This window comes from Helianthus annuus, chromosome 6, assembly GCF_002127325.2.
Source record: "Helianthus annuus cultivar XRQ/B chromosome 6, HanXRQr2.0-SUNRISE, whole genome shotgun sequence".
NCBI lineage: Eukaryota > Viridiplantae > Streptophyta > Magnoliopsida > Asterales > Asteraceae > Helianthus > Helianthus annuus.
Window position 1 is genome coordinate 131,711,248 of NC_035438.2, and position 25,150 is coordinate 131,736,397.

Here is a 25,150-nt window from a genome sequence, read left to right on the forward strand (position 1 = left end):
TATGATAAAACCATAAGATGTTCACCCATTCATTAAGTTTAAAAACAACATAACATAAATTGTTTGAAACGTAGACGCCCAATCTTAAGTTACAACCATGACTTGTTTAAATAAGTTCACAAAGACTCAACAAAAGACGTTAACTAAAACCAATTTTAGAAACATGTATCCCGTCCAAGAATAGGATACATCTCCTAAACTCTACGACCATGGATGACATCCTTTATTCATGACGCAGCTTGACAACATGCACACACCTGCCAGATCCATTTAGTTCCTTGAAATACATGTAATTTGAAAAACATCAACAAAAGTTGAGCGAGTTTATGTGTATGTGTATGAGTAAGTCTTTTAAAGTATGTCTGCATGTATGTAAGTCCCTGGTATGTAGCAATAAGGAAAAACAGATCACCAATGGGTTGCAAAGCCAATGGTATGTGTGAAATGGTGCAGGAAGACTCAAACCTAGCAAATTTGTACCGGGCCTCCGGCTGGAAGACATAGTCACCCTATGGGCCACCCTGGTCCACATGGGCGTGGGCTCGCTACACCCAAATAGATCTATCACTCATGTCCCTCGGTTCTACGACGAGGATTAATGGCCTTAAGTGTTATACCCACCTTTCACATGATCAAGCACTAAACCCTCCGTAAGTTATTCATACCATGAATAAAACGTTTGTAATAGTTGTAACATGTATTTCACCCCCGAAGTATAAAACTGAAAACAGTTAAAAGAAAAGGGGGACATGAACTCACAGTATTGCGTCTTCAGAACTAGTAACTCCGATCTCGTCAGCAAACACGACTACCTACAATGTACTAGTGTCTATTAGGCGGGCGGGTCATGCCTTTGCTTGGTATTTATGTTTTGGAGTTACGTTTATTATGTTTCCAATATTATTCCAAGTTATAATTACTTGTTAAAATAATACTTATTTTAACTTTAAATTGTATTTAGTTTTGGAATAATTTGTTAAACAATATTTTGTAATAATACTTTTCAAGTATTTATCTTTGTATTTCCTTCCCAAGGATGGGGTATCTCATACATGTATCTTCATATACTTGTATAATATATTTTTTAGTCTAACTTAGAAAATATATTTAAACTCATTTTGTCCAAAAATAATGTATTTCAAGAAAATATATATTTTTCTCAAAAATCATATATTTTCTAAATATTCTAGGAAAATATATTTTTATCTCCCAAAAATAATATATTTTCTTCTTGTTGAAAATATGACATAACTTGGTAATATGTACAAAATCATATTTTCACTTCTTTCGTTTCCAAAATAATATTTGCCAAAAATATATTTGTAAGAGTATTTTCCGGAATATTTCATAACTTACGTTCCTTCATCCGGTTTCGCAATATTAAGTGTGTAACTTATATATTTATTCCTTGTAATCTTTGGTATTATTTTGGATTTGTAAGTTCTTGGTATTATGTTAAGTTATATTATTTTACTCTAAAATAATATAACTATTCCACAAAGTATACAAATATTCACACATGTGTCTTTAATTTAAAATATATATTCTAAATATATATTTACCCATTTTTTTATTTATAAAAATCAACCTCCAATATTTGTATTTTTGTAACAAAATTTATGGCAAAGTTTATATTGAAAAACATAGTTTAAAACTTACTTGTAAATACTTGTTTAGAAAATATTTTCTAAGTGTTTGTATTTTTAGAAAATTTCGCTACAGTTTCCTCTAAAAATGGAGGTGTCCATGCTATATAAGCATATCATTTTCTTTTCAAAATCAACACACAATAATCAACAATCAACCCTAAACAACTTATACTTACCAAGAGCAAAACTATACATTTTACATAACAATATGAACTTGATCTTTTCACAAAAACTTGTAGTAACTTGGTAAAGTGTTTAGTGGGTTTAGCTACCCTTTAAAGTGTGTTTATTCCTTTAAAAATCTCATTCTTAAAGAAACTAGGTGCTTACAACTTGTAATCATATTTTACAAAAATGTTTATTTATTAGATCTTCTTGTTTCATAAGTGTTTATACACTTGTCTTTCCACTAAAAATAGTGTAGGTTTAAGTAAGAATCAAGTTCTACTAAAAATTATATTTTTGAACTTGGTTCTTTTGGAAAATCATTCATAAATCTTGGATCCATAAGTTTACCCACTCACTTTGTTTATTATTTTTCAAGAAATCATTTTATTCATCAAGTTCATGTTTACACAAGAAGATGATTATCTTATGTTGTCACATAATCATCCTCTCACTTGCTAGATCATGTGTTTAATCACAACCTAGCAAGCTCCATGTGATGATCAACATCACATTCTTAAGAAAACAACAAGCAAGTATTATACATACACTAAACAACATTATTCCATCAAGATTTCATCATTTATAAAGCTTATGTTAGAGATTTAGGTTCTTTGGTGTTCATCATGATTAACAATATTCATTATCTATTAATCATCAACATATGAATAAAACAAGGATTATGAGAGTCTTACAACTAGCACAAGGCTAGGGAAGAACACAAAAGATTGATGATGGCAAACGTGATGGATAAAAGCAATCAAAAGAGGTCCTTCAAGTTCCACAAGCACCAAGCTTCATAAATCACCCTTGAACACCTTTGTGAGTATGTAGATTGAATGAAGCTTGAATGATGATGATGGTGGTGTGGAGGTGGGGGTCGGCCGAGAGGTAGAAGGGAGGGAGGAGAGAGTTGTGGTGGTGATAAGTGTGATGAGTTCTAGTTTACTTATAGTCACTAACTCTATTGTCCAATGGGTTTAGTGTCTCAATTAGTACATATATGATCTTGATCAAATCCAAGAAAAATCTAATGAAGATTTAAGTAATCTTGCAAGATTTTGGGAGGTGGGGTCACTCCCTTGTGACCGTAGACAAGAAGGGGGGGGGGTAAGATGTAACTTTGATGTTTAGTTAAGTAATTAGTTAGGATGTCTAAGTATAATGTTTAGTGTTTGGGTGTATGATGCATTATATAGTGTGTTAGGGTGTTCGGGAACCATAACTAGCCAAGAAATAATTAAACAATGCTTCTAGCAATATTTTGGTGTTCCGGGTAATGTCCGGTGGTTCGGTTAGATACCGGTTCGTTAAAGTGTCAAACTATTCCGTTTAGTGTTCATTAAGTACCCTTTTGTGACACTTTTAATTCCCGACACTTAGAAAAGCATATAGGACCATTTTGCCAGATTTTTGCACACTTCTAGCTTGTTAAAAAGCTGAATTTTGCTGAAATATGCAGAATTCTGCACTTTTAGTGGGTTTTAGGCACTTTCCGGCACTTACACTATCACCCAGTGACGCAGTTTTATGGTCCTTACCTCCCTACACTCCATACTAGTGTAGTACCTTGTCCCTGGCTCATACTGGGCCCCAAAACACTGTCTGTCTATGTACTGACATTGTCAGCATATTTCTAAGTTATCCGCTAACTGTGCTAACCGTGCTTTGTGCATCATTTATGTCACTAAAGTCTGTATGTGAAATGATGTGACAGTATGTAATATGTGATGCACATGTATGTATGATGTAGTAATAAGAAAGCAGTTAATTGTTATTCAGCACAGTCATTAAGCACTAATCACAATTTAATTAATTGTACGGATACCTGGATTTATGAGGGTTGTCACACAATCGCTCCCGATGCTTCTCCCAGCTAGAGCGTTCAAGATACATTGTGCGCCATTCACGTGTAATTTTATTACTTGTAGAAGTGGAATTGGCCTGGGCAAAAATATGCGCTCTATACAGAGAATCATGCCCACGGTCTCGTTGATGATGCACTTCACGTGGGGGAAAGCCCCCATGAACCCCTACATGCAGCAAAATTGGCAAAGGTATCACCTTGCCTTACCTTCCAAACCGGGGCATGGATCTCATTGGTGCGACCTCATCATATGACTTGTAATAGATGTCGCCCAATGTATCTTCAGGCCAGATCGGCGAAGGTTCCCGTATACGATTCTTGAGCGGGCTATCCTTTCTGCCGCTCGCGCCCTTCCCCTCAACATTCTAGGTCCCAACGTGCTCATCTTCATGAGTATCACCACCAGACCCCCAGCAGTTGATGCAATATTTTCTATCTGGATGGAGGGAGTCTACTGCACGATCGGATTCTCAACCCGCGCTTCTGTATCCATACGCTCGAAGATAGGCTGCTCAAACCCAGCAGTCTTCACAACCTCTGGAATCTCCACGACCTCCGAAGTTGTATCAATTGGCTGCTTCCCAGCCTTAGAAGCTTCAACGTCTTTCTCACCGGCAGCAGTCTTGGGAGGGGAGACAGTTGTTTTAGGTCGCGCAACTGGCCTCTTAGTAATCACCCCTGCAATCGAGAAAAAAATGTGTCAACAAACAACTAAGGCAAAAAGAGAAGGAAGTGCACACATGAAAACACTTACCCGGTAAGACTTCAGAATAATGAGTCCTTAGGCTCCCTTTCTTTCCAATAAGCTTGCTGCCAGCAACCTTCTTAGCAGCAGGATAAGCCTCAGATTTCGTCTCTTCACGAGACCTCTTGGAAGCATTTTTCAGGATTAACTTCTTAGGATCCGGATCTTTTTCGGTCTTTTCAACATGAACAGACGTCGGGGCTGCGCCGGATCCAGGGCCCTTAGAGCCCGCGCTCCCAGAGCTCCGCACGCCTGGATGAAAACCTTCACTTCCTGGACCTTGCACCGGCTGCATGGGACATTCCTAGTAGCCACGCGGAGGACATAAGCGTAGATAATCTAAGGACAAGTACCAAAGGTACAAGTGGCAAAACAATGGACCAATGAGCGTCCAACATGTTGTATCCGATCATGCTCCACGATTGACAATCGTACATGAGACAAGAAGGTACACAAGGACGCTTACGTGGCACCGATCAGCGTGCGATGACAACTACACCACGATCTCCACTTAGCCGCTGATGACTGAACAGACGACAAGGACAACGGTCAGGCCACGTAGATCCAATCGACGTGCGCCAGCTCTCCCCTCGCTTAGAAGCACCAACGGTCATAGCAGAGGGGACAAAGCGAATATTCCTTGTAGTTGACTTTAAGCCCAAGGCCCATCAGCTCATCTCCTTCCACACCACTCCGGCTATAAATAGGAACCTTCATAGGTTTAAGGATCCACTTCCTTGCTCTCTCACTCTCTTATTCCTTGCTCTCTCACTCTCTTAATTACATACTTAATCCTCAAAACAGATACTTATTCTCACACCGGGGAGTGGTTACGAGGAGAATCCCCCCCCCCCTATTCCCCTCCTCGTAACGAGCTTAACGTGGTGTTTAGTGTTTTGCAGGATAATCACCATCATAGCTTGGACAAGGCAAAGAAGATTAACTTTATTTGTCTAGGCACAATCCCAAACTAATCACCAGATTAGTTAGGTGTTTCTTCAACTCGTGTATCTTGGTCTTTTACTTCTTTCACCACAATAGGTATTCACAAAACAGCCAAGAGTGATGTTCTACATAACTGATTTCGAGTCGCTCACTTGGTCATAAATTTACGGCTATCACAAATTCGAAGACGACGAGTGCTTGCTCAAGAGACTGATTAATACAACATTTAAAATGTCAACACAATTCTTCATTACATCTTAATAAAGCTACAACAATGGACTGCTTCCTCACTAATATAACATATTACCATACCAAGAATCATCTTGCTACCTATGATCTGGTCACTGCATGCAACCGGTCCATGATGGTTAAGACCGGTTCAGTTCATGTAGGGCCAACCCAAGTGCGAGGCCCGTTCTCTGATATCGGGCCACCATTCATCCCAGCCTGTAATGCTGCATTGCTGTTCAGAAGCTGCATTCCCTCTTCCCCCATCTGCTGAACTTCAGAAGGCGATAGAATCCTGATGCATCGTACGCATCCTACAAACTCCCTGCGTTTGACAAGCACAACTTAAGTCATTAAACACCCTAAACCCATAGATGGCAATTTTGACTCGTTTATCTATAAATGGATTGTTTTGGAGTATACATCATCTTATACAGGTAAAATTTGTAACGAAGGGGGTTAAAAGTCGCCCCAAAGGTTATTCAAATGCTTTAAACATTCTAAACTACTTTATTTAAAAAAAAAATTAGATTAATGTTTTTGATAGCATAGTTTGTTAAAATATATTTTGTACATTAATGATACGCAACTGATTCAAGAGTTGACGTATCGTATTTGGACCAATAAGATAAAAAAAAAGAGGGCTAGAAAGGGCCCAGTTTAAAATGGGCATAACTTTTGGTTCATATGGACAGTGGCGGACCCAAGAATTATTGGGAGTGCGGATGAGTGGTTCAAGCATATTTTCAAGGGGTGCGGTCAGGTTTTTTGCCTAAAAAATACAATATTTTTTTTTTCAAGGGGTGCGCCTGCCCACCTAGGATTATACCTGGGTCCGCCCCTGCATATGGAATTGCGGGCCCATGGACAAAAAAGGGTGTGAAGGGCCGGGCGTCGTGACAAACCCCCGTAGACGGTTTGCCCGACTCTCAAACCCGAATTCCGTCATTCTGAGCCCGATTTTGACATCGGCCAAATTTAGTTATTTTGATTAATTTATTTTCTTTTGTAAAAACGTATGAACCGTGGATGTTATTAACTCACGGGTTTATTTAGTTATTAACCTATGGTTTCCAAATTCAGACCGTTTTTTTTTTTTTTTTTTTTATAAAAAAAGGAGCATGATGAACTAGTTATCTTTTGTGCTTTCGCTGTGCGTCAACTGATAAATTATAAAAATCCAAATGCCATAGAAACAGAACTTACTCCCATGGATCATCTCCAACAAGAAGAACATCCTTCTCATAATCTACATACACCAACTTCCAACCCGATCCTCTTGAATCATTAAGCAATCCCTCGAGCCCGAACATCTTTTCGATTTCACTACAAAGTTCATCATAGTTCTTGAAACCCGATACATCGATAGACCTCCCAACCGAACCCGCCTTTTGAATCTGCAAGTAACCCAAAGAAACACATTTTTAAATCCAAACCCATATTACAAAAACTTCAGCATTAATGTCATTTTATAAGAATGTTATGAGGTTTGACCTTGGTATACGTTCGTACACGCGGAGGTGGAGCAACTTGTTGCCATGAGTTATTGTTCAAAAGTCTACTATCATCAAACTCACCATTGCTAGAAGACGCTCCACCCGAATTATCAGGCAGTTCTTGCATTGAGTAAGCTTGCGAATCAACAAGGCTAGCTGAAGTGATCTGTGACTGAACATCTTGGCTCGAGCTGAAGTTATTACTCACTAAATAACTAGACGGGTTCTGGAACTCGATGTCTTTCAAGTTGCAGAACTCGTCCAGCACCGTACTCGAGACCGAAGGATCAACCACTGTACTACCAGCGTTACTAGTTTCAAAATTTATACAGTTGTATACATTGCCAGTTTGGAGATTATTGTGGGCCTCATCGGATATGTCTTTGAAACCGTACATGTTTGAGGGGCATTGGTTTGGTTGCAAGAAAGATTTCGAGTTATTGTTTTGTGGGTCCCATGTTTCTGGCCCGAGAGATGGATACGGGTTCAGTACGTTGGTATCCGGGTATGGGAATATCCCGTTAAGACTAGACGAATCAATCTGAGGTGAGTCAAACTGTTGACCGTGGAGTATGCTTGAGTCAAATGGAGACAACGGGTTAAGAAACGGAAGCTCGTGTGCGAGACTCTGAGGGGTGTTGATTGGTTTCGAGTCTGGTTTTACTGTTTCCGACTGTTGGGGTTGACTTCCGGGAAGATTCGGGGTGGATTGCGGCACTACAGTGGTCATGTTCGTGTTAGTGGTGGTTGAGGCGGTGGCAGTGTTGGTGTTGGGTTGAATGAGTTGATATGGGGGGCGGTTTTCGACTTGTAACTGACTTCTGTTGGCGGGAAAAGTTTCTTGAATGGTAGGTGTAACGGTTGTAGTGTTGTTGTTAGTATTTTGAGGTTTCATTAACATCTTCATCAGTTGTTCTGACCATAAGCTAGACATGGAAGGGTTCAAAAGATTCCCGTTTATGGAATCCTGGGCCCGCATGAACGACCGGTTTACCATATTGTGGTCCCATTCAGGTTGTGCTCCAAGAAAAGCGGAGTTGAATGGTCGTTTAAGGCTTGAAGTGATAGAAGGGAAAATGAAGAGACTTTCGGGGGCCTCGATATCCCACGGGCTCACTCTACTTTGTTTATCGCCACAACCGGGCTCGTCCCACTCAACCTGGAGATTATGCCACTTAGAGCCCGGCCATCTTAACGGGTCCACGTCACTTATGCTAACGATTGTGCCCATGTATCTGTGTTAACAACAAGATGATCGGTTTAGCACCAATCGTCTATATGCTCACATTTTGTATTTCACTTTATCATTTTCTCAAAAAAAAAAAAAGGGATATATTCATATATCATATACATACCTGCGTTTTCCTGATTCTTCGGTTTCAAACATCATTCCAAACCTCATACCGACTGAAAGTTGTGTCCCGTAAACCGCTTTTCGATACCTCGCCAATGGAATGACAAATTCCGAAGGACACGCCCTAAATGCATTTGAAAGTTAGCTAAATAACAAGGTAGTTTTTGAGTATACATTTTGTATCAGGCCCGTTAATTATTAATGGGTCGAGCTGGTTATGCTTTATCTCAAACGGGTCAATTTAAAAACAACATTAGCCGGAAGGAAATAAGCTCAAAACTCACTTTATTAAAAAAGGTTATAGATTATTATTGTAATGATTTAGTTTTAGTAAATATATTAAATTAATCCATTTAAAACCATACTACAAAACCCGTTTGACCCACCCATTTTGCCACCTATTAGGATTTATATAAGGCAGTTACCTTGGGTTGTAGAATATTGTAAAGGGAGTTTGATTAGAAGCAGCATGAGCTGCAGCAGCAAGGACTCCTATGTGCATGCTATCAGCAGATAAAACCGACGATGGCAAAGACATATTTTGACGATTTGCTCGCCGTACTCCCAATAATAATTGTGACTTCTCATCCCTACCAAATTCAGCAAAAACAAATAAATATAAGAAAAAAACACCCTTTATATATCATGTGGTTTGGCCAATGGCCATGTTATTTTTGTTGTTTGCTTGAAGGTATTGTATTACTATATGGTTGTTGTTATTCTGGTATAAAGTCAGGGTCAAAAAGGGGAAAATGACATATTCCAACTTTCCGTATGAAAATTGCAACGGATTCCATTTTGGGATGTCTAGTGACACATTTAGTCCCCAGATTTTCAAAAGTATACGGATGGTGATGGTCCTTGTGGTTTGCACTTTGTAATGAATTTAGTCTCCAGCTAACAAATCTAAAGGTTTCAGCAGGTCCAAGTTAGGACTAAATGCGTTACAACGTGCAAACCATAGAGACCATCCATGTACTTTTGGCAAAAGTTTGGGACTAAATGTGTCACAAAGTGCAAACCACAGGGACCATCCATGTACTTTTGGAAAGATATGGACCAAATCCAAAATATTGGTCAACCATAGGGACCGTCCGTGTACTTTATTCAAAAATGTAAAACTTTTTTTGAATGGCAAATACTACCAATAATTCTCTCTTGCTCAGTTTTGAACCTGAGACCTCCTCTTTACGAGGCATGTGCATGTTAAGTTACATTATAAGTAGAATAAAACTTGAAACAGTAAACTTACGTTTTGCTCCCTATGGTTTGGTCGTTTTAACGGTTTTGCCCCAATCCTTTAAAAATAGCCATTTTACTCCCTGATCTATTAAGTTTATCTCTATCTCACTCCACCCCCCTAACGCCATCCAATTCAACTGTTAAATCCTGGTCACATGCCCCTCACATGAGGGGCATTTTAGTCTTTTCCCATCCCAGATCTGAACCAGGATTTAATAGTTGAATTGGATGGCGTTGGGGGTGGGGAGTGAAATAGAGATAAGCTTCATAGATCAGGGAGTAAAATGACTATTTTTAAAAGATTGGGGCAAAACCATTAAAACGACCAAATCACAGGGAGCAAAACAGAAGTTTAGTCAACTTGAAAAGAATCATACCTGATAAATAGGACAGCATCACCAGCTTTAAGCCTTTTTGCACCAACAAACATGCTCCAACCCGTGGTAAGGAGGTGTCGTTTCGGCTGCCCTGCATTACAATACAAGAATACAAATTAAACTCCAAACCGAGACGATAATAACAACATCCCGAATAAATTTTTGTCATTTCAAACTTTCCTCTGAAATGTTGAAACATTTGGTGATAAAGGAAAAGACAAAACTACCCTTGATTTAAATACTCACCGCGGTATATATGACGGAATGTCCAAGTGTTATCATGTAAGTCACGAACAATAAGCTCTTGAGTCGGAGGTTGCATTGAAAAATCCTAAACAACATATAGAACGAGCAAGAATCAAGATCATATAAAGGATAAGCGCATATAAGGATTTTAACTATTTTATTATTAAGAAATGAAATATTACCAATTGTGGAAAGAGTTTTTCTGCTGCTCTACGAGGGACAGAAAAGCCACCATGTGTGCTCGTATCGCTCGGTGTCAAAGTCTTGCAGAAGAATTCATTCGGATGTCTATTCGGTTTCGTCCCAAAGTCCGGTATCGGAAGAACATCTTTTTCCTAATTCCCATGTTAAAAGGAAGCATGAGTAATTGAATTTACATGTCTACTAGTTGTCAACAATGACAGTTGACATTCAAAAGTCAAATGTTAACATTTTTTTATGGATGTATTTACATAACTCACCGAGTTCACGGGTCGAAGGCTCATTTGGGCATAGATCTCGTCGGTATCTTTATCTGCCTATTGAACAACACAAATGAACAAAATGATTCTAAGGAAAACATTAATTATAAAAATGAAAACTTTATATAATTTGATAGGAATTAAGGGACATATACATGTAAGGTAGCGTTTAAAACTTGGCACAACAGTTGAGAAGGAAGATTTGGATAATTAGGAACTTGTGATGTCGCGGTTCTATTTGTCGAAACAGCAACCTGGTAAATACAACTTTGTTAGCAAAAAAAAAAAAAAAAAACTAAAACTTTGTTAATTAAGTGCATCCTGAAAAAAAAAAAAAAAAAAAAAAAAAAAAAAACACTTTTATGATGGAACAAAAGTTAGTCAAAAATTTTGAATCCATCACAATCCAACTTCCAAGGGCCCACCTTCCATGCAATTATGTGGAAAGAGAGAAAAAAACAAGTGTGGTTCTCTACATCATTCCTACCCTTTTTACCCATATTCCCTTTTTAATATAAAAAGATATTTTCATAAATCTCCTCAAAACTTGAATAACTTCATATTTACTCAACAAAAAAAAAAATCATAATATCCAAGTTCAAACATACTCATTTTCTTATTTTTTGACATAAATACCCTTCTCTTATGTAAGGAGACAATAAGGGTATAATGGTCATATTATACTCATTTTCTTATTTTTGACATAAATATCCTTTTCTTATGTAAGGAGACAATAAGGGTATAATGGTCATATTATACTCATTTTCTTATTTTTGACATAAATATCCTTCTCTTAGTTGATATTAATTTTTAGTAGGGTAAATATGATATTAAAAGTTTATGAGTATGTATGAAATTGCCCCTTATGATATTTACATATTTCATTCGATACAAATTTATAAAATGACCATTATACCCTTACTGTCTCCTTATTCTCCTTACATATGAGAAGGGCATTTATGTCAAAAAAAGTAAGAAACTTTTAAGTGTTTTGAATTGGCATATTTGATATTACTTTCTTAGTAGGGTAAATAAGATATTAAAAGTTTTATGAGTATATATGAAATTGCCCCTTATTACATATTATCCAGCCTTAAAGTGTAAGTTGACCTAAAACCTTTTAATAAAAAGTTCAAAACCATGGAGGGATATTGCTTCATTTGCTTGCCAAACACAAAAGACTTTATAGTTCTAACTTAGAAGGGATGTCAAAGTAATAATATGGGTTCACATGTCCCTTGCATTTTTACATTCAAGATTTCATTTCAAGCATTAAGTAAGGATAGGTCATAGGTAAAAAAGAACATTGCATACAAAACAAGATTTCAGTTCAAGAAAAATGGTAAAAATGAAAACTTTATAATAAGATAAATATCAAGAATTTCAGTTCAAGAAAAATGGTAAAAATGAAAACTTTATAATAAGATAAATATCAAGAATTTCAGTTCAAGAAAAATGGTAAAAATGAAAACTTTATAACAAGATAAATATCAAGAATTTCAGTTCAAGAAAAATGGTAAAAATGAAAACTTTATAAAAAGATAAATATCAAGAATATTGCAAATTACACCAACAAGAAGTTAATCAAACCTGTTCACTGTGTCCTTGTGGGAAGTAATAAACAAGGCTTCCCACCTGTGGTAGGGTCACCAATGGTCCAGCACATGCATGCCATAGCTCAGAATTTATTGGCTTCTTTATCACTACAAGTTTGAACAAACAAAAAAAAAACACAAGAATTTATATTAATCCACAAGTAATCCAAATACCCACAAAAAAAAAAAAAAAACCCTTAAAAATTTAAAAAGTTGGAAAAAATGATGCACATTCTCTAGGGTTTGAGTCAAGTTTCCAAATCTTGCAAAATGTATATAAGAAATAGTATTTTTGTTTTGAAAGTAAAAAAAAAAAAAAAAAACTTACCAGAATGATGGTCCTGCATTTCCTTCAACAATTTCATTTCCTCAAGTAAAGTGTGTGCCCCACTGTTCACACCTGTTGAGTTCAACTTCTCTTCAATGGTGGTCATACTCCAATTCCTTTCTACATCAACAACTTTAACAACAACATATTAACTTCAAACCCCCCCCCCCCTCATCATCAAAACAATCAAATCACATAACCCATCTCATAAAGACCACAAACATCATAAAGATCCAATCTTGCAGAGTCTTTACTCAATGTTTTGACCAAAAATCACACAACTTTCATCATGAACAAACAACATGAAGACCAAAAACAAAAAGAACCCTTCTCACATGAGGTCTAAATGTCTGATATAAGGGGATAGGGGAATCTAACATACAACGGAAATATGAAATAGATACAGAAGAAGATGCCCCAAAAACACACAACAACAAAGAAACATAAGCCTGCAAAATCCAAGTGGGGCTAATAACTTGTAATGAAACCAACAACAGGAAAAGGAAAAAAAAGAAGCAAAAAGGGTGTGTTTTTTATGCAACAAAGCACGCCTATCAAAGCATTCAGGAGTGGTGTATGTATCTATGAGTGTTTATAGGGACCTCCATCAAAAAGCAATCACCTTTTCTGTGAAAGTGGTCATAATACTCATCTTCACTCCACAAAAAAACAAAATCACAACACCTAGAAAGAAAGAAGGGTGCATGCTAAAATATTACACACTTTGGGTGATTACATTTGCAGCTTTCAAATTTAATTTCAAGATTTTGTTTTTAAATACTATATATTTTCCAACCAAAAATTCTGCAGGAGGGGTCAGAGAAAAGAAAGGTGTATGGATACACGAAAACGAACTCACACTTTCAAGATCAAGACAAGAGAGAGAATATTAAACAATTGGCATGGTAGTAGTAGTTCAACTTTTATACATCTGTTTTCTGTACAAAAGACAAAATTTTCAATGTACTTTAGCTTTTATTTACGTGTCAATTTTCTATTCGGTTCAATTTTGTATTCACTTGAGATTAAAATTTTGATGGGCAATAATGGGACACTATTGGATTCTTGAGCTAAACATGTTTTACTGGTAATTTTATTGTCGTGTCTATGAGCGGGTGGGTTACTGGGTTTTCCTCGGAATTGGTGGTGGACTCGGGTTACTCTCGGAGTACCCCGTTTGTCCAGTGAGTGTCGCGAGAGTGCTCCGGATTGATTCTATTGGCCGTTCAAAAAAAAGAGGTTATCACCCGTAAATACTTGCAGTTTAAATATTTAAATTTATTAATCCCAAGTGTGTGTGTGTATATATATATATATATATATATTTTGAACGGCAAATTTGGATCACTGACGACCACTGGAGTATCATCGTGCCACCAGAACCACCTGATCATATCCATCTCCACTAGGCATAATGCATATACACCAATTCAGAAGGAAACCCAACAAATATGGGAAAACCCCCCTTATGGGAATCGAACTCAAGACCTATTGGTCCTAAAGCTTTATCCCACCCCCAAGACGCCACTAGGCTATAAGCCATGGGCTGTATATATATTTTCAAAGTGAATATTCACGGGTTTGTATATTTAAATTTTATTAAACACAACTATACAGAGCTGTCCCCGAAAACTCTCGAAAAAATTTAGGCCTCGGGCGACAAAAAAAATTGGGCCCAAAATTATGGTTAAAGGTAAATGAATTACAAAAATAAAAACTTAGTGATGGAGCAAAGACTTGAACTTGAGACCTTTACATTATTTTGAGATGGTTTTTATCACTACACCAACAATATTTTTTTTTTTGCATAATAAACGGATGAATATACTAAATATATAATTTAATAAATATATACAAAGTTATAAAGACTTTTCGGGCCCTTTGAAATTTTGGGCCTCGGGCGTTGGCACCGGTTTGCCAGGCCCAGAGTCGGCCCTGCAACTATATATATATTTTAAAAAATGAACAATACATTAATGTGTGATGAATAAGGTATATTAATTAAATGTGTATAGGAATTTAAATAAATGAGTCAACCCATTTGTGAGCTATTTGAGCTCGGCTTGTATAAAGCTTAAAACGAGCTAAGTTTAAAAATAAGTTTTTGTAATAATTGAGTCCGAACCTAAAAATAAGTTTATATAATAATCGAGTCTGAGTTTCACTTATTGAGCTCGAGTTGGCTTGCGAGCTTAAACGAGCCTTTTAGTAATATAATATTTATTTACAATAATAAATATATATTTGCCCTGATGATTAGAATGAAAATAGAAATATATTTATACTATGTTATAATGCATGAGTGAGAGACACTGATATCACTTCACTCCCCTGATACTGCTGATCAAATTTCGAGATGAAATTTCTTTCAAGTTGGAGATGATGTGACAACTCGTATTTTCTAGGACACTTTATGTACTAGTTTCTATGATATTATGTATGTGATTGAGTGAATGAACTACTTGAATAAATTGTTTAATTATACTTGAACATCAGTGAAGTTGTATGTGTTTTATGTCAGTCGCGTTTAGTCCTAGATCGCGTAATTGCTTATCGGCTGCACAAGCCAAGCGGGCTTCTTGGAGCCCAAAACCCTAAAACCCAAACCGAGCCCAAAACCATTCCCCTTATGGTCCGCATATGTGCATGAAAGAATGCATACCATTCTTTTCCCAAGCATTAGCAAACCCTAACACTCCTCTCCTCCTCCTTTCTTGGCATCGACGGCGATACCTTCCTCTTCCAGTTTGAGCATCATTTTCCCTCTCGTTCTTGTGCTATACCCTAACACTCTCGGTTAGTATGAATTATCCTTTGACTGACTTTGTGTTTACATGATTAGTAATACATGATTAGGGTTGTGACATGTTTGATTATGGATATATGTTACACGATGGGATTGTGGGGATGATTAAAGATTGTTTAGTGACTAATTGTGATGTAAGGATATGAATTATGAATCTGAAATCATTAGGATGTCATGCAGTTCATGTCGTATGAGGATGTCGATTTGATGAATTATTGCTTGGGTTTGGTTCGATTGTGCATAATGATGATGAACGGAATTGTATAAAACATTGATTGAATTGTTTTGGTTACCGATATGTGTTGAATGTTCAAGATATAGATTTAGGGTTTATACAAGTTAATGGAATATGGAAACTGTGGGGTGATTGGGTTGCAAATTAAGATATGAAACTGACTTCCATAAACTTCGGTCAATCGCACAAGGGGACTGGATCGCACAAGAAATCCCCAGTCGCACAAGTCCAAATGGACAACACCTGAGTCGCACAAGCCATGCCCAGTCGCACAAGCACAATGTGTGGGCTGAACCGTCCATTTGGGCAGCACACTGGCCCAAAAGCCAGTCGCACAAGCTGAACCAAATCGCACAAGGCTGGGCTGTGATATTTGGGCCAATTTCATGTCGGGTCGCACAAGTTGGGATCGCACAATATCGATCCAATCCCACAAAACCCACACACGGGCCTATTGGGCCTCGGTCACGAGTGAATTAGGAATCGAATGGGCTGCACATGTTTATGACTATTGTGTTAAACTGATTTTTGTGCATAATTTTCTGATGATTTGTATGAGTGCCAAGTAATGCATGATGTGTGTGTGTATATGTGCTGAATTATTGAATTCCAAGATAGATGGAGTCCTAACCGTTGTGTGACAACCCTCACTAAATCAGGTATCCGTACGACTTAAATTAATAATTAACTACTGCTTATTTACTGTGCTTGATTGAAATTATGGATAAACTGCTACTTGAAATACTGATACATGTACATGCTTGCATCATACTTTATTTGCTGTCACTCTATTATTTACATACAAGAACTCTAGTGACAACCTTGATGCACGAAAGCACAGTAGCACTATGAACGGATAACCTATTAAACATGCTGATATAGCCAGCATCAGGCAGACACTGCCTCTAAGGCCTGTATGAGCTAGAGATAGTTTGCTACACTAGTAGAGAGTGTAGGGATATAAGGGTTGTAGAACTGCGTCACTAGGTATAAGTTACAGTGACCGGATGTGCCTAAAACGTACTCTAAGTACAAAATTCAGCACTTTAATTAAAAATTCAGCATCTAGCTAACTAATAAAGTGCCAAAACATGAGAAAAATATTACTAGACACTTTCCAAAGTGTCGGGAATAAGTTGTGTCACTAAAAATAGTATTAACGACACTTTAAATCTTTGTTAAGCACTTTAACGGATCACTATCCAACCGAACAACCGGACTTTACCCGGAACATGAAAATATTGCCAACAACATTGTTTTTCTTTTTCTAAGCCAATTAGGGTCCCTGAATACCCTAACACCCGCTATAATGCATAACACACTAGTAACCGAGTTAACTTCCACTTAACTTAACTATAACCTAACTATTGGTTGAAATTAGACTAGGAACCCCCCCCCCCACCTTAACCGAAACCGTCCCCAAGGGGACACCATGTCCTATTTTTTATTATAATAATCAAATGTGCCTAGTATCTAGAAGACACTAAATCCTATGGATAATCTTGGAGGAGTTTGCCTATAAGAACAAGTCATAATCCACCATATTCATCACCACACTTAATCAAAACACACCTCTCTCTCCCTCCTTGCTTCCTTTCGGCTGAGAACACCCACAAGCATCCATCCACTTTTCGATTTTGATCTTGCAAGTTCCAAGGGCATACAAGTGTTAAGGATCTCACACAAGGAAGCTTGGTGCATTCGGATCGTGAAGAACCTCACCCCATTGCTTTTATCCACACGTTTTTCGACTAGTTTCTTCCCTAGCCTCGAGCTAGTAGTAAGTGACTTCAAACACACTCTTGATCTATTCTAAAGTGGTTAAAACGAATTTTGTCGGTTAAAAGTCATGAACTTACAAGAAGACATGATGAAAGTTTACATAAATGTTAAATGTGTTGGTTAAAAGCATAAGGGTTGTGTAAATCTTGTAAGACTTGTTTTGTGTAATTATTTAGTGCCGATCTATGTTGTGGTAGCACGGATCATCATCTAACCTGGATTAGTCATGTTCATGGATCATGACATAGAGTATGTTTAAATGTAAAAAGGGGTTAAATGATGAACACTACCACTTACGAAGCATGAACTTGTGTAAAAACGATTTTACTTATGAAATAGTGTTCAAAACTAGTAGATCTACGGATCTACAAGTGGTATTTTCAAAGGACCAAGTGTCAAAAGAAAACGTACTTTTAAAACCGGATCTTTCATAAGCAAAAGTGATTTTTGTAAACACACAAGCGTGTAAACACTTGTGTAACATAAAGTTTCGACAAAAGAACTATTTTTTGTAAATGTTGGCAAGAAGTTGTAAAGATGTAACTTCTTTAAAAACAAGACTTTCAAGAAACCGAGTTGATTTATACGAAGATCCACTAAAAGTAATGGAAATTACTACATATTTTGGACAAACCACAAGTTCATGTAATTTTTGCGATTTACATATATATATTGACTAGTTTGATGGTTTGAATATTGTTTGTTAATGTTGGGAACATTGTTGATTTGAATTATAAAAGAAAATGATACGCTTGAAAGCGTGGCCACCTCCAGTTACAAGGGAAACTCTGGCGAAATTTTTCCAAAAACCTAACACTTGGAAATATTTTCATCACAAGTGTTAGAAATACATTTTTAACTTGTTTTCAAAAATATAAATTTCGCCACGATTTTTATTACAACATTTCTAAGTGTCGGAGGTGGGATTTTCACAAAATAAAAATTGCTAAAATATATATTTAGTATATATATTTTCCGTAACAACACTTGTGAATTTTTATGATTATTTTGTGAACTATGCAAATATTATTTTTAGGGTAAAAATAATATTACCAAATGTTAATGACTCCAAAATAATACGAACGCCTTTACGATAAATATTTAAGTTACAACGGTATAGTTAATACCACCCGACCTTTAAAACGTAACTTACGCATTTTAAGAAAATATTTATGAACGCGTATTTTGTCAAGGTATTATTTTGGGAAAATCATATGTATTAAAATATAATATTTTTGGGAAAAATATTTATATTTTGGAGTTAGAAATAAAATATATTTAAGTGAGACTTAATAATATATTCCGAAGATACAGAAACGTACATGTATTAAGACCCCCATCCTTGGGAAGGAAAATATTTACCAAATAATTACAAAGTGTAATAACGAAATAGTTGTCTAACTATTTCCCAAAACTTGAACCTTAAAGCACGGTCGTCCGTCTAATAGATTTAGTACGTGTAGGTCGTCGCTCAGCGGTTTGATCAGGAGATCTTCTTATTAGAGACGCACCACTGTGAGTTCATGTCCCCATTTTCTCTTAACTGTTTTCAGTTTTCTAAACTGCGGGGGTGAAATACATGTTACTATATTTATGGGTACTTTATACATGGTATGGTTAGTGTAAGGAGGGTTACTACTTAGATCATGTGAGTGGGTAGGCGGAAACTTGAGGCCATTAATCCTCAGGGTAGGACCGAGGGACAGGAGCGGTAGATCTATCTGGGTGTAGCGAGCCCAGCCCCAGGCCCAGCATAACGGACCTTGGGGTGACTTTGTGCCCAACGCATAAATCCGCTAGGTTTGAGTCTTCCTACTTGCACTTCACACATATCAATGGCCTTGCAAACCATTGGTGATCTCTTTTTCCTTATTTGCTACATACCAGGATTTCTATACATACAAAGGTTTTTATTACTCACTTACGCATGAACTCGCTCAACATTATTGTTGATTTTTCAACTTACATGTATTTCAGGGAACTAAAGATCTGGCGCGGTATGTTGCGTTTTCCCGCTGCATAAGAGTCCGAGGTCATCCGGGTTTAGGGGATGTGACTTTTTCCTGGACGAGTCACAGTCCTTAAACTGTGTTTGTTTCATGTCGATGTTTGTGTTTTCTGAACAATGATATATGTTATCAGGTTGTAGTTTCAGTTGCTTGAGTCAACGTCCTAATACAATGTTGTTGTATTTGGTTTTTAAAACTTAATTTAATGGATGATCTTGCATGGTTTTTATTTCATATAGCTTGTTATGGTTAAGCTATGGTATTAAGAAGTCACACCAAAATTAACCACGCTTCCGCAAAGCCAGGGTGTGACACGTTGTCGGTAATTTAAATAGGACCCGGTTGATTTAGTCTAAACAAGCATTTGTTCTTACCGAGCAAACCAAGGTGAGTTCACTTCTCTCAAAACAAGCATGCGTCCGGTGGAGACAATCGAACATACAAAACTAATAAATGGATTTTCGTAAACCCATATCCTTGTAGGGGTTATGAAGCGGTTTTCAAATACCCACATCCTTGAAAGGGATGTGAGGCGGATTTCACAAACGCATATCCTTGCAGGGGATATGCAACGGTTTTCAGTAAATGCTGATGTTCGATATTACACTCACTTTCTGTCACTCAAGTCCCATCATACTACCGGGTTAGTTACTTGTAGGGCAACGGGGTTATTAGTTGATAGCGCTATTAGGTTTGGCACCCTCACGACGTACCTAGATAGGAAGGGCGTGAACTAATAACTTTAAATCATGACCAATGTTTGATAGAGCATTGGAGAAGGGCAAAAAGGGCCGTCTGCGGTATCGAGTTATTATCAGCATAACATATCATAAGTCACTATTTGGTATTAAACGGTTAAAACAAATTGTGAACTCACCAGCGTTGTCTGATACACTTTTCTGCATGCTTGCAGGCCCTTAGGTACACTGTTATGGAACTTGCTGTCTGTGAAGCTGGAGTGGTCATGGGTCGTGGCATTTTGAACGCTTCTCGATGTTGCATTGTTTTGAGCATTTTCATTTAAACTTAATGAACAAACTATTATGCTTCCGCTGAACACGTTGATTTTTTTACACTGATGTTTTAATTATACTTTTATCGTTTAATGAAAAGTTTTGTTTTACCTATGGTTCAATGTGATTAGTGGCTAGATCCTGGTACGTCACACGCCTCGCGGGGGTTTCCGCTTGTGGTATTTTTGGGGGTGTGACAGTTTGGTATTAGAGCCACTGGTTATAGTGAACTAGGTTTTAAAACGTTTTCATAAAACCAGACTATAACCAACCAGTATCGGAAACGACGATGACACTCAGCTCCAGATTGCAAGGTTCGTCCTCTGTTTACTTTTATTGCATTACTTACCTAGTGGACACACACACACCACGACTTGCATAAAACTACATACCATGAGGTGAGTACTTGTGTTACATGCTCCAATGACGTTTGATAGTTTAACCCTACCCCTCGACTTGTGTGATTCCCAGTGTTGCAATATCTTTCGTCTTATTGTCGAATGTGGGGAACCTTTTAGTGCGAGTTAAGAGGCACTGAGATAAGCATGCAAATTGCCTTATTATTATGGGTGCACACATAATAATAATGTGGGGTGCATGTGAGTCCCAGTAAGGCTTAACGAGTATGAAAGGGGTTCCGCCCTGTTGTTTGATGTAAAACAAGCGAAGTCATCGTGAGGTTTGACTCCTACCTTATCTCGACTCTTAGCTTTTTCCCTTTTCTCTTATAGAATCATGAGCGGACGAGGCCATGGGCGTGGTCACATTGCGATGACTCAGGCTGAGTTGACAAACTTGATTAACACACGTGTGGCTGAGGCCTTGGCAACCTATCAAGCTGGTACGATATGTGCCAAGTATCCTTTATTCTTGTATCGCGTACTCAATTCTTACCCGTGTGCTGTATTTTCTTCCGTCCTTAGGTCAGCAAGCAAATCAAAACCAGAACAATCCACCAGTGTGTACATTCAAAACGTTCATGGATTGCAAGCCTCAAACTTTCAGTGGAGCTGAAGGTCCCGTGGGACTGCTCCGTTGGTTCGAGAAAGCCGAATCCGTTTTTGCTATGTGTAACTGTCCAGAGAGTGATAGGGTGAAGTTTACTTCTGGCACCTTGGAGGACGGTGCTTTGACTTTGTGGAATGCTCAGGTGCAGATGCTGGGCATTGAGATGGCAAACGCTACTACCTAGGATGATTTTAAGGAACTAATGAGAGAGGAGTATTGTCCACGTGACGAAGTGCAAAAATTGGAAAACGAGTACTACAACTTGAAGATGGAAGGATCTGAGATCGAGGCTTATACGAAACGGTCTCACGAGCTGGCCAACATGTGCCCCAACTTATCCCGACCACCACCCCGCAGGATCGAACTCTACATCAAGGGATTGGCACCACAAGTCAAGGGATTAGTCACTGCAGCAAATCTCAACGACCTACCCCGGATTATCAGACTGGCTCACAAGATCACTGATCAGGAGGTGGAGCGTGGCTCGCTGCCACCACGTGTTTCTGCCACTACTGCTGCTACTGCTACCCCACCACTGTTAACAAGCGTAAGTGGAACGACGCAGATAAGGCGACTAACTCAAATCAGTCGCAAAAGAAGCCCGACAACAACAACACCCGCAGCTTCAGTCAGTCCTCTTCTGTCAACCAGAATCAACACAACAGTCAGACTTCGGGCTCTTATGCGGGGAAGCAACCGAAGTGCAACAAGTGCGGTTTTCACCACTATGGCTCGTGTAACCGAGCGTGTCAAAGATGTGACAAGGTGGGTCACATGGCAAAAGACTGTAGAGCTCCACATCCCAAGCAACAACAGCAACAGCAGCATAGGCAACAACCCCATCAGAATTGAGGAAATCAGAGGGGATGTTATCAGTGCAGCAATGAAGGGCATTTCAAAAAGGATTGCCCACAATTGAATCAGAATGCAAACAACAACAATGGGGGTAATCGCCAGAACAACAACAACAACAACAACAACAACGCGGGAAACAACAACAATGGGAATAACGGTGGAATTGGCGCTCACGGTAGGGCGTTCACTATTGGGGCAGGCGATGCAAGGAATGATGGCAACGTCGTGACCGGTACGTTCTCTGTTAATGGTATTATTGCTTCTGTGTTATTCAACTCTGGTGCCGACTAGAGTTATGTGTCTTTGGGGTTCAGTCGTCAGCTAGGGTTGACTTCTGCGCCTCTTGCAAACAAGCACGTAGTGGAATTAGCTGATGGCAAGTCGATAGAAGCCACATATGTACTCTTAAGGTGTAAATTCGATCTTCTAGGTCAAGTGTTCGACATTGACCTTCTTCCCATCACTCATGGTAGCTTTGATATAGTTGTTGGTATGGATTGGTTGTCAAAACATCGAGCAGACATACTTTGCAGGGAGAAGATTGTGCACATACCTCTCCCCAGTGGGGAACTGTTAACCATTCAGGGTCATCGAGGCGGTGCAACCGTTAACATTATTTCATCTATGAAAACCCGGAAGTGTTTACGGAAGGGCTACCCGACTATTCTTGCGCTTGTTACTGATACCCGGCCTGAAGAAAAGAAAATCGAGGATTTACCAGTCGTACGGGAGTTTCCTGACGTTTTTCCCGAGGAACTTTCAGGTTTACCTCCACATCGTCAGGTGGAGTTCCAAATTGATCTTACACCAGGAGCAGCTTCGATTGCTCGTGCACCTTATCGTCTTGCACCTGGAGAGTTGCAAGAATTGTCTAATCAACTTGAAGAACTGTTGGATAGAGGCTTTATCCGACCTAGTTCTTTGCCTTGGGGATCCCCGGTGTTGTTTGTAAAGAAGAAGGACAGATCCTTTCGCATGTGTATTGATTATCGCGAACTCAACAAGATGACGGTCAAGAATCATTATCCTTTACCTCGCATTGACGACCTGTTCAACCAGTTGCAAGGGTCGAGCTTCTACTCGAAGATTGATCTAAGATCAGGCTATCATCAGATGAGAGTCCGGGAGGAGGACGTTCCAAAAACAGCTTTCCGCACGCGGTATGGCCATTATAAGTTCCTGGTTATGCCATTCGGGTTAACCAACGCACCAGTGGTATCCATAGATCTCATAAACCGCGTATGTAAACCATACCTTGATGATATTGTCATCGTGTTTATTGATGACATCCTGATCTATTCTAAGAGAAAGGAGGACCACGAACGACACCTGCGTCTTATCTTGGAGCTCCTGAGGAAGGAGCAGCTCTACACGAAATTTTCTAAGTGTGACTTCTGGATTCGAGAAGTACACTTCTTTGGTCACATAGTCAACGAGCTGGGAATACATGTGGATCCCGCAAAAATCGACTCTATCAGGAATTGGGCCGCGCCAAAGAATCCTTCGGAAGTGCGACAATTCCTTGGTTTTGTTGGGTACTATAGAAGATTTATTGAGGGTTTTTCAAAGATCGCTCAACCTCTCACCGCTCTAACTCAGAAGGGTGTCGTGTATTCCTAGGGGACGAAACAGGAAGATGCCTTCCAGCTTCTAAAGCAAAAGCTTTGCAGTGCACCGATTTTGTCTCTACCCGAGGGTACCGAAGATTTTGTAGTGTATTGTGACGCCCCTATTCAAGGTCTCGGTTGCGTGTTGATGCAACGCGAGAAAGTGATAGCTTATGCCTCTCATCAATTGAAGACTCACGAGAAGAATTACACGCTCACGACTTAGAGTTGGGGGCCGTGGTGTTTGCGCTCAAAATCTGGAGGCATTACTTGTACGGTACTAAATGCACTATTTATACCTACCACAAGAGCCTTCAGCATATCTTTGACTAGAAGGAATTAAACATGCGATAGCGTCGCTGGGTAAAACTCTTAAACGACTACGAGTGTGCAATCAAGTATCATCCAGGTAAGGCTAACGTTGTAGCTGATGCCCTTAGTCGGAAGGAAACGAAACCCAAACGTGTCCGCGCCTTGTAGCTCACTATCCATTCTAATCTACCTGACCAGATCCGTTCTGCACAAACCGAAGCTTTGAAAGAGGAAAACATTGAAGCAGAGTACTTACGGGGCATGGAAAAACGACTTGTAGAGAGATCTTATGGTATTCTCTATTTCATGGAACGTGTATGGGTCCCTTCGTTTGGTAATCTTCGAGAGCTTGTGATGGATGAAGCGCACAAGTCTCGATACTCTGTTCATCCGGGTTCGGATAAGATGTACCAGGACCTCAAAGTTCTGTACTGGTGGCCTAAGATGAAGGCTCACATCGCGGCTTATGTGAGTAAGTGTCTGACTTATGCTAAAGTTAAAGTGGAATATCAGAAACCGTCTGGATTGCTTCAACAACCAGAAATACCCATGTGGAAGTGGGAGCAGATTGCCATGGATTTTGTCATTAGGCTACCTAGAACTCAAAACAGGAACGATACCATCTGGGTGATCGTTGACCGTCTCACAAAGTCAGCACACTTTCTGGCAATCAAGGAAACGGATAAGTTCTCGCTGCTCGCAGCTGTTTACCTAAAGGAAGTAGTTTCCGGGCACGGGTGCCAACCTCCATTATCTGTGACCGTGATCCGCGTTTCATATCCGATTTGTGGCAGGCGATGCACAAATCATTTGGCTCACGTCTTG

General features: G+C 38.7%; 2 protein-coding genes across 2 annotated transcripts; both read right to left on the minus strand.

Moving 5' to 3' along the window:
- Positions 1-3,646: 3,646 nt before the first annotated feature.
- Positions 3,647-5,245, minus strand: LOC118479470. Its single transcript, XM_035974011.1, has 2 exons — positions 4,436-5,245; positions 3,647-4,359 (listed from the first exon to the last, which is right to left on the minus strand). The coding sequence occupies exons 1-2, from the start codon at positions 4,719-4,721 to the stop codon at positions 4,133-4,135; spliced, it is 513 nt and encodes a 170-aa protein (XP_035829904.1). The 5' UTR covers positions 4,722-5,245; the 3' UTR covers positions 3,647-4,132.
- Positions 5,246-5,566: 321 nt separating this feature from the next.
- LOC110873708 (auxin response factor 5) lies at positions 5,567-13,572 on the minus strand. The gene is made up of 12 exons (XM_022122709.2): positions 12,699-13,572; positions 12,366-12,478; positions 10,931-11,029; positions 10,776-10,832; positions 10,497-10,649; positions 10,315-10,399; positions 10,069-10,159; positions 8,875-9,039; positions 8,451-8,573; positions 7,094-8,330; positions 6,806-6,996; positions 5,567-5,924 (listed from the first exon to the last, which is right to left on the minus strand). The coding sequence occupies exons 1-12, from the start codon at positions 12,802-12,804 to the stop codon at positions 5,756-5,758; spliced, it is 2,589 nt and encodes an 862-aa protein (XP_021978401.1). The 5' UTR covers positions 12,805-13,572; the 3' UTR covers positions 5,567-5,755.
- Positions 13,573-25,150: the final 11,578 nt, after the last annotated feature.